The sequence below is a fragment of the Panicum hallii genome, chromosome 1, assembly GCF_002211085.1.
Source record: "Panicum hallii strain FIL2 chromosome 1, PHallii_v3.1, whole genome shotgun sequence".
NCBI classification, from domain to species: Eukaryota; Viridiplantae; Streptophyta; class Magnoliopsida; order Poales; family Poaceae; genus Panicum; species Panicum hallii.
In genome coordinates, this window is record NC_038042.1 from 13,708,841 (window position 1) to 13,718,851 (window position 10,011).

The 10,011-nt window shown below is 46.9% G+C and overlaps 2 protein-coding genes across 3 annotated transcripts; both read right to left on the reverse strand.

Moving 5' to 3' along the window:
- Positions 1–1,569: 1,569 nt before the first annotated feature.
- On the reverse strand, positions 1,570–4,074 carry LOC112887654 (L-type lectin-domain containing receptor kinase IV.1-like). Its single transcript, XM_025953894.1, has one exon. It carries the CDS (start codon positions 3,906–3,908, stop codon positions 1,854–1,856), a length of 2,055 nt encoding a protein of 684 aa, XP_025809679.1. The 5' UTR covers positions 3,909–4,074; the 3' UTR covers positions 1,570–1,853.
- Positions 4,075–5,713: 1,639 nt separating this feature from the next.
- On the reverse strand, positions 5,714–9,520 carry LOC112887663. Of its 2 annotated transcripts, none has more exons than XM_025953914.1 (14): positions 9,227–9,520; positions 8,745–8,865; positions 8,550–8,655; positions 8,322–8,465; positions 7,840–7,944; positions 7,652–7,735; positions 7,375–7,490; positions 7,173–7,274; positions 6,972–7,085; positions 6,838–6,894; positions 6,701–6,767; positions 6,578–6,631; positions 6,255–6,365; positions 5,714–6,153 (listed from the first exon to the last, which is right to left on the reverse strand). In XM_025953914.1, the coding sequence occupies exons 2-14, from the start codon at positions 8,774–8,776 to the stop codon at positions 6,040–6,042; spliced, it is 1,206 nt and encodes a 401-aa protein (XP_025809699.1). In that variant the 5' UTR covers positions 8,777–8,865; positions 9,227–9,520; the 3' UTR covers positions 5,714–6,039. The 2 variants fall into 2 exon arrangements, with proteins under 2 accessions (XP_025809699.1, XP_025809691.1); XM_025953906.1 differs by having other exon boundaries at positions 8,550–8,658.
- Between the last annotated feature and the right edge of the window lie 491 nt (positions 9,521–10,011).

A 10,011-nucleotide genomic window follows, 5' to 3' on the forward strand; every position in this document is an offset into this window, starting at 1 on the left:
CAAGGCTGTGGTTAGCACTACCATAGTATTGTGCCATCAGCCGGGGTTTCTTCCACTCAGAACAGGATTCTCCAATATGGTCTCTCTTGTGACAGATAAAGCATAGCTTGGGTTTTGTACATGTTGAGCAGAAGTGACCTTGTTCCCCGCAGTTGTAGCAAACTACTGTCTCATGACCTTCACCCTCTGAGTTAACTGTTTTCTCCACAGGTTTAGATTGATCCTCCTTGTCAAACCCTTTATCTGCAGACTGAGATGGCTGGCCCTTCCCTGGTTGCTGCTGCCTGGGCTTCCCTCCTTGACTGAAGTTGTGCGACCTCAGCCCCTGACCACCCGGATTCCTCTGGAAGTGGTTGTTGGGGTACTATTGGGGGGGGGGGGGAGGATGTTGGGGGAAACGGGGTTGCGGATAGAAGCCGTACTGTGGTGGCGGCGGCTGTGGGAATTGTGGGGAAAATGCTGCCATCCTTGGTTCCAACCCCATTCTTCATCTGGGTTAGGTCGAGGACCTCTGCCCCTTCGGCGTCCTCTACCAGCCATATTCTGGAGCGCTTGAAGGAAGATTTGCTTCTGATCTTTGCCCCAAATTTCCTCCGTGAACTTGAGCTTCTTCGGTTCCTCCGACCAGCAATCACCCTCTCCAACCAGTAAGCAGTCGTCCGAGGTGAACGACTTCGTCTCCCGCAGCTTCTTCTCGATCCACACCAACGAGCTCAGGTCAACCTCAGGAGCTCGAACCCTAGCGCCATGGCAGCGGTTGAAGCGGATGGGGGGCTGGGGTCGGGGATTGGAATCAGGGATCAGCCACAGCTGGCCAAAAACTTCCACAAATGCTTGGAAATGGAGAAGCCGTAGAAGCCATTTTTTCTGTTCTTCTAGTCTGGTTACAAAACAGTTTTGCTTTGCAAGTGCTCGCGATTCAAAAACGGAAATTTGGCTTCAGTATAAACCACTGAGAAGCTACTGAAAAAAGCCCCTACGCTAGAGCTTCCATCTGAGGAAGGAAATTGTTCCTCGGATTCCCATATTTAAAACGTACACCAAATTTGTTCCTCCATCGTCCTAGAGGTAGTAGGCTACAGCCAGCTAACCACTTTAATTTGAACAGACCAGGCTACAGAAGTCATAGCTTCAAGCGTGCATTATATTCCGTGGAACATAATTAATTAATGCATTATGTTCGCTGAAAATAGTCGAGCTCCATAATTTAACATAGATATTCGAGCTACGCTCTGGCAAAGTTATGCTGAGAGACCCTTTTTCTTCCTATACAAACACTAGAACATTTTCACACAAGAAAAAAGCTTCTCCAGCAGGACTATCTTCAAGATTGGTTGCCTTCAACGGCTTGGCAACGATGCAGACGACGGGCAATCAACCACATGCTACTTTTATGTGGTCTCTTGAGTCTCTCAATCATCTTGTTCTAGACGAGTCTATCTCACCTGTAACTTCCCCGTCTCAAAAAAACAAGTTATTCTAATTTTATCATAAGTCAAACTTTCATAAGTTTAATCAAATTTATACCAATGGCACCAAGTAGGTATATTGTAAAGATCAAAACCGAACAAACCAAAATGAGGGTACTTGCCAACTTCTTATCCATCAAGGTTACAGAAGTTATAAGTTCCACTAAAAGCATTCTTTGGATGCAACTGCATGCACTAAAACTACATATATGTACAGTACAAGTAATTAAAGTTTTTGCTGAAGAGAAAGAAACCAAAAAAAAAACACATCCAAAGTGACTTTTACTCTGCATTAGTTTCTGTACATCCCTGACGTATTGAACAGTTACAAGCAATATGAATTCCAACTTGGTTTAATGGAAGGAATGAATACGCTGTCCTTTGTCATCTCCCTCTTGATAGGCTAGTGTCAAAGCTCCTCACCGACACTGACGACGACGAGGAGGAGTTGGCCATGACAAACGAGTCGAACCCTTGGTTCTGCAGCAACGCCAGCATGCTCATGCCCATCTGATGCGTCGGCGCCAGCTCCGGGAGTGGCGCGTCCCCGGCGAGGTACTGCATGACCTGTCGCATGCCTGGCCTTACGCTGGCCAGCGGATGCGAGCACAGCAACCCCACCCTCAACACCAAGCTCAGCTCGCCCACGTCATAGTCTCCCTGGATCCTGGGGTCCACCACCTCGACGAGCGACTCGTTACGCCAGTGCTCGAACACCCAGTCCACCAGCATGAGCCTGCTGTTGCTGCCGTCCATGGCCTCCTCCACAGGCCTTCTCCCGGTGGTGACCTCGAGGAGGAACGCGCCGAAGGCGAAGACGTCGGTGAGAGGGGACGCCCTGCCGGTCAGGGCCAGCTCCGGCGCGATGTACCCGAAGGTGCCGGCGACGACCGTGGTGTGCAGCTCGGCGTCGCGGTCGTGCAGCCTCGCGAGCCCGAAGTCGCCGAGCCGGGCGTTCATCTCGCCGTCGAGGAGGATGTTGCTCGCCTTCACGTCCCGGTGGACCACGACTTGCTCCCACTCCTCGTGGAGGTAGAGCAAGCCGGACGCGACGCCCTTGATGATCTGAAACCTCTGGGCCCAGTTCAGCGCAGGCTTGCCGCCGCCGCCGTAGAGATGCTGCTCGACGCTGCCGTTGGGCATGTAATCGTAGGCCAGGAGGAGCTCGTCTTTGAGCCGGCAGTAGCCGAGCAGCTGCACGAGGTTCCGGTGCCGGAGGCGGCCGACGGTGGCGACCTCGGCGATGAACTCCTTCATCCCCTGCCGAGACCCGTGGGTCACCCTCTTCACCGCGACCTCCGTGCCGGAGGTGGGGAGCACGCCCTTGTACACCGTTCCGAACCCTCCGGTGCCCAGCAAGTTCTTGTTCTTGAACCCGTCGGTGGCGTGAAACAATTCCTTGTACGAGAGCCGGTGTGCACCGAACTCGATCTCCCAGTCTTCGCGCAATTCGACGTACCTGTACCGTAGCCGGACGAGGAGAAGAACGCAGGCGACCATGGCGAGGGCAACAACGCCGGTGACTACCGGAAGAGCTATCACTAAGACCTTGAACTTGGATTTGGAGCTCGTGTGAGGTAGCTTGGGCAGTCTGGCCATGTCGATGGCCGGAACTGGCTCATCCACCGCGAAGCTGCAGCCGAGGACGTAGTGGCGCGTGCTCAGCCTGCCGGTCGATGCCGAGAAGCCGACGTAAGCCACGTCGGTGATCACCGTCGAGAGGTCGACGCTGGCCGAGACAAGCGGCTTCCTCGGCCTCTCCGTTCCGACCGGAGCCAGCGTGACGTCGATCCGCGTGGCGTTGCCGTCGTAATCCACCCACGCCTGCATGGCCTCGCCGCTGACGAGGATGAGGTTCCTGAGCTCGCCGGTCCGGTCGTCGTAGTAGCCGGCGCTGGCTGCGTTTACGGAGACGAGGCTGTTGACGTCGAGACCGACGTGGTTGTCGTCGATGTCCTTGAACTCGGGGCTCTGGATGGTGTCCAGCTCCACGGCGACGATGCGGTTGCGCGCGCTGCCATTGCTAGTGCTGTTGAGGAAGCCCAAGTAGCTGCTTGCCATCCCGGTGAGGTCCCTCGACGGGGCGACGACGAGCGCGAGGCCGTGGCCGCCCATGCCCGGGGTGACCGGCACGATGCCGAACACGAAAGACACCGAGAATGACCGGACCGCCGCCGCCGCCCCGTCCTCCTTTTCCCCGCCGCGGAGGTGCAGCGGCGCCGGGTGGAACGCGTGGCCTTTGCTCACCGCCGCTCCGTCGGTCAGCTGGAGGAGGCCGCTCGGCGTCACCATGGCGGCGCCGTCGAGGGTGAGGTTCGCGCCTGCGAAGCCGGAGTAGACGAACTCGTCGTCACCGCCGCTGCCGCCGGAGACAGCGACGGCTGCAAGGTGGAGGCCATAGAAGAAGAGGAGACGCAACACGCACTTGGCTTCGAGCATGTCCACGGGTGATCAGAATAGAGATAACTTCTTACTTCGCGGCCTGGAATTCAGAGCGGTTGATGTGTATATCAATCTACCAGCAAGGTTGCAGTCTTGCTCAGCGGTTGCTAGCTAACAATGGATATATATATATATATATGTATATATATATATATACACACCAGCAAGGTTGCAGTCTTGCTCAGCGGTTGCTAGCTAACAATGGATATATATCGATTCTTGAGAAAACAATCTTCCTTGGTGTGAGTTAATGAGTGATGCGAACGTGGAATTGGTCCTGGGCAGAGAGGCTGCGTTCAGAATTCAGATTGTAAGATGAACTAGCCGACTTGATGATGGAGTGTTGATGTAGAAACTTGTGGAGAAAATGGAGCCGATTGAGTCTGATTGATCGAGACCTCACACCGATTCAATTCAATGCGACGAATGAAGGTGATCGTTTTTCAGATGTTCTTGGAGGTTGGTTCAGAAGAAAGTCAAAAAACGAAACTCGCGTGCTACAATTTTCACAAACAGATTAAGGCGAGCATATCTATAATAAGGCAAAATGGCAATTGCAAGAGGCAGTCACCTCCTGAGGTACCAATCAGGTCAACATCAAAAAAAATGAAAAAAAAAGATGCCATAGTCTTTGATGTTGTGACACCCTTTAAAATGTGTGCATGAAACTTAAAATGCTTACAAGAAACTGAAAATATATATTGGCCAGGAATAGTATCATTTGAGTTTTTTATTTGCCTTTATTGAGTTGTTTTTGTTGTTCAACTACATTTGTCCACGTTTTGCGGGTTGAAGCATACTTATATTTGATCTTGCCTTTGATTTGTCATTTAACATATTTGGATTTTTTTTATTTTGACGTAGCGCAGAATTAGGCTTGAAATTTACACGTACAATTTTCTAAATATTTTTGTGGTTTTCATATCACAAAAAGGTAATTGCACATTATACATCCCCAAAAAGATGGCAAATTATTTGTTAAAAAAGCATAACGTGCTGAAAAAAAAGGCCAAGATGAACAAGAATGGCAAGGTCAAGCTATCTCAAATAATTTGGTCAATCGGGACTTCTGAATATCTATATTGACCTAGCTTATGGTACATTATGAGCTTGTTTGGATAAGATAAAGTTGAGTGCTAAACTTTAGCACATATTAGCACTCATATCCTATGATAAAATTTGAGTATGGCTAAAGTTTAGCACACCCATTAACTCCTATTTAAATAAGCTAGTGCTAAAGTTAGCATTTTTGCACATTAGCACTTGGATCCAAATATTCTCTACGTCATACCAATGTACTAGACAGAAATTAGCGGTCAAAGTTTCATCCAATCAGACAATAGAACCTACAGCCTGCGAAACCATCCATGGAAGGCATCATCCAATCAGATAATTAGATAGAGATTAGCATATGGTAAATTTTAAATCTTTCAACAGATCACAGTACCAAATCCAACTCTCCAGCTGGTACACCAAAGAACCATCCCTGGAAGGCGTCATCCTCCACAATCAAAACTTCTTCAAAACCCCGGTCACTGATATTTAAGGCTTGACGAAGAGTCCCTGACAATGTACTTTGCAGCCACCACTTAAATCATCCTCGTTGAAGCTCCGGAAGAATCTTCAATGAACCTGCTTTTATGTTGACTCTGAATTTGACCAGTCGGCTATAATTTAGTCGGATGCCGTGCAGGGCTCACTCTGACTAGCAGTTTCTTGGAAATTTTGCTTTCATTTTCAGTTCATGAAACCTTGAACTGGACTAGCTCCATGTAATATTTGACCTGGTTGCGCACAAGAACTGATCTGAGGAAAATAATTTACATACCAGAACGAGGGAAAGGATTGTCAATATCCATATGGCATCAGGTCATAAATACACAAACGAGTATCGTCACGGTCCCCGCTATATCTCCTACTTACATCGCAGCTAGTCTCACTAACCAAAAAATAACATTAGAACCAAGTGGGACGACACTAAGATTGATCGTGATGATTCGTGGGTGCTCTCATGTACAAATATATGGACGGCCCAGGGCTGCAGCTGCTTCGATGAATACACCAGTATGCAAGGACCAGGTTCCCGCAACAGAAACCTTGGCATGGCATGTAAGGGGCATGTATTCATCTAAACTGCTGTTGAATTCGGGGGTGTGATGCCCCGTTCCAAGTAATATGCCTTCTCCGCATCAGCCAACCTTGTTTGAAATATTCCCCATTCTTTTCTGCAGCGCGCTCTTACCTGTGGTGCACATCCAAGTTAAACAGTAAGAACCAATCCTTATACATACATATTGGATGCTGTGCAGCCCAAAATTCATGGACCAGTAGATGATGTCTTACCCCTTCCCACGGTGCTTTTCCATTATCTGATTTGCCCTGGTTCCCAAGTGAAGGAACTGCTTGATGAACAATCCATTGAGCATCAACAACTCCAATCTTCTCATGAGCTGGCTGTTTAATTAAAAATAAAATAAATGAGTTCCATTTCAATAAAACGTGCATAGCTCAAAATAGTATGTAAAATGGAAGGCACACTAATCAAGTTGGGAATCATGTAATAGATGCTGCTATCCTGAGAAGAAGGGGCATGAACTGTGGCTAATCCTTGGATTAGAAAAGAAATGTCGAGGCGAAGTATTATGCATGATAATGGCAGGGAATACCTCCACACATTTCCTAAGAGCAAAATCAAGACCCCATCCATGGACCAAATCATTCTGCATAAAAGAAGGCATAAGCATACCACTTAAGAGAAACTAGTGACTTAGACTGTAATGTCACTTCACCTGAATCATATGCCATACGCAGCGCCATGCATTTCTGGAGAACACTGTTGCCATAATTTCAACAAATCTGCACATCAAAATTGAACATGATCAAAATTGAACATGATCAATAATACACAACAAATGTTTGGCCTTACGCTGCACATGGTGGGAGATGCGGATCAGTGCACCAGCCTGGTCTCTCCTCAGTTACTCTGTGTAAGGAAAAATATTAGTAAGAAAAATGACCTATCATTAATTATTGAAACAAAATATTGATTCCACAACTTACTTATGGACTTCTCGGTCACCACGGCGCTTAGTCATTTGCCATGTTAGTCCTCTATCAGGTTGCAAACCAGGCTGAGAGATTTCCAACCCATGCTTTCTAACAAGCTCAATGTACCTGGAAAATAGCACCGCCATGATCTTAATCGAAATGAATACCAGCTGAGTCGAAAGAAAAACAAGAATGTAAATATGTACTGCTTACTTCTCTGCATTGAAATGCTCGACACCTAGATCCTCATCCCAGACGAAAATGTAATCATATCTGGCAACAACATCAGGATGCAAAAATCGCTTTGCATACCACCTTAAATTAACAAGACATGCCCATCATCACATATTTGCAGTCAAACATTCCATTGAGAAGGGCCATGAAAAAACACTGGAGTATATTAACAATAACATACCATTTAGTCTGCTTCATGACACTAACATGGATAGCTCTTTTAGACCACTCAAATTCGTCCCATTCAGTAGTCCGGCCATCATAATGGAACAACATAATGGTGAATTTATCTGAAAACTATATGAGAAAATTATATGAGTTCAGAAGAAATGACCACAAGCTCATTTCAAATGAAGTGACTACATGTTCACTCAGATGCATGATCAATACATCAGTTTCAGGGTTGAAAATTTTGATCCACCAAGCTTCGGCAAGTAAGTTGCTAGTCTCTCAGTTACCTTTTTTACGGCTGCATCAATATTTGCCTTTTGCCCGATCCCAACAGTAAAAGTAACAAGGTACCTTGGCTCGCTAGTAAGGTCCTGATGAATAAATATATTTTAGGAATGTAGATCATATGAAAGGGGTCAAGAAAAACCTTCAATTGAAGGCAGAATGAGCAATTACAACAGTAGCAACTACCAACCTCACTAGGATCACCCCATAATCTTCGGGGATAAAGATCTGTTTCAGACACAACAATGCCTGGTGGAAGTCTTTCAGCACCTTTTGGGTTTGTAGGAACATAAATCTGGACACAGAATTGTGCAATCCTTTTAAGAAAAATGGAAATTAAAGAGCAGGAACCATATTACTCTTAAGCTAAATATGTCAGATGTAGGACTGAACGTCAACAATCAATTGCTGGGCCACCAACTTCCATTGAAGGAAGACTGATCAACCTTCATCATATACAAAACACTCTACATTTACAGACTTGACATACTTGCGGAGCTTAAATTTTTACACAATGCATGAGAAACACAGTAGCAATATAAGTATATAACAGAACAAACAGGTGTGGACTACAAAATAACAAAAAATGTGACCTCACTCAAGCATTGCGAATAAAACCTGTACAACATATGACAGTACTGAAAAATATGAAGTACTAGTGAGTCGAAGTACCTTGGGAATTTCATCAGAGTTTGAATCAGAATTGTTCTTTTTATGATTATTTGCAGATGCCCATGCATGGTTCAACAATGTTTGGGTTGTGATGCCAGAGTTCCTATCTTCAATGTAGGAGATGATACTTGAAGGGAAGTGAAGCTGCAAGGCAGTCAATTCAGAATTTTCTTCCCTCTAAACAAGGTAAATGAGAGAAGAAAACAAGAGGCCAATGGGCCACTTTACCTTGGTTATGTTGACTGTAGGGAAGGATATCCCAAACAGGTAGCCCAGCATGACACCGACAACTGCTGAAAATATGAGCCTCATGCCCTCATTTGACCTTGGCATGCTGCTGTTGGCATTAGATATACTCATAGTTAAATCTACAGGTTCAAAAAACAGCTTAAAAGGATTTTGTAGATGCAGTACTGAACATACCTACGGCCAATGCCATTGGGAGGCTTCGCCATAGGAGCTGCGGAAGCTCTCCTTTTGGTGGCAGAACAAATTTATTTGCAGACAAGTACAAGCAGTATTGAGGAAATTTGATGTGCTGCAGCTGTCGACACAAAAGGAGAAAAATAAGAACAAATCAGGGCGTCTTGAGTAGCACAAGGTGATCCGAACATTGCAAGAGAGCGAAGAACAATCAAGCAGGTTATTTTCCCAGACGGAACAATCAAGCAGGCTACGATGCGCAAAAGCAAACATTTTTTTCGGTTGTTGTCAGCAATTCAGCGGGTGATCTCAAAACCTTGACTAACTAAGCGACTCAGTCCAAGAAGAGACCGCGTTAAGACTTGAGACGACCCGGCGGAATCTCGCAGCAAAGATTTGAATTTGAATCCTGTCCCGAGGAAAGATTCGGATTTGCACGCGTCTAGACAGATTACGGAGCAGCGGAATCAACCGAGGCTTACCAATTAGACGAACGAATCAGCCGAGAGGCGGCTGGATCTCCGCTCCTCTCTCCACCGCAGAAAGGCAGCAAAGGCGCGACAACGAGGACTAGGACGGCTGCCCGCGGCGGGGCGTGTGGCAAGGAAGGCGGCGCGACAGCTTAGCTGGGGAGTATGCCCACGGCGCGACGGGGCGGCGGAGGCGGACGGGCGAAGCGGCGGCGGCTGGCGGCGAGCGATGCGACGGGGTGGGGGCGACTAGAGGAGGACTAGTAGTTTGCTACAGCGAGGACGGGGATGGGCAGTAATGGAATTGGGGATTGTTGGGCTAGCGCGAGGATCTGGTTGTCCCACACATGGCAAGCAATCATTCACAAATCACCAGCAAGCCCAGCTGAGCTAATACCGGCTTAGCAATATGCTTTCAGCGGACTATTCTACGCCTTGGGTCACTGGAGACTGGGGCCGGCCCTACCGTCTCTCCTCGCTGTCCTACTGCGTCCCCGTCCTGTGCTGTGGATTTTTCCAAGATGCTTGGCTTCTAGAGTGGCAGTGCATTGACCAAGAATTTATAGGGTCACATGAGGAAAAAAAAGGTTAAATAGATATGTTGCACAGTATTGAATTTTGAAAAAAATAAATCATGACGGCCATATGAACTAGTATGAATAAATCTAACACACTAGAAAGTATCAAAAGTATAAAGTATCAAAAGTATAGCTATGATCTTAAAATACATGTTTAAAGAATGTATCAGATCATAAGATATGCAAAAAGCATTTGCAGATGAGAAAGCCGTAGTTGTA

Excerpts from the sequence above, each read along its gene's own strand:
- LOC112887663 (XM_025953906.1), bottom strand. The coding sequence starts at position 8,776 with ATGGCGAAGCCTCCCAATGGCATTGGCCGTAG. Across the intron at positions 8,466-8,549 it reads CTACAGTCAACATAACCAAG|CTTCACTTCCCTTCAAGTAT; the intron begins GTAAAGTGGCCC and ends ACTGCCTTGCAG. Across the intron at positions 7,736-7,839 it reads TATGGGGTGATCCTAGTGAG|GACCTTACTAGCGAGCCAAG; the intron begins GTTGGTAGTTGC and ends TTTATTCATCAG.
- LOC112887654 (XM_025953894.1), bottom strand. The coding sequence starts at position 3,908 with ATGCTCGAAGCCAAGTGCGTGTTGCGTCTCCTCTTCTTCTATGGCCTC.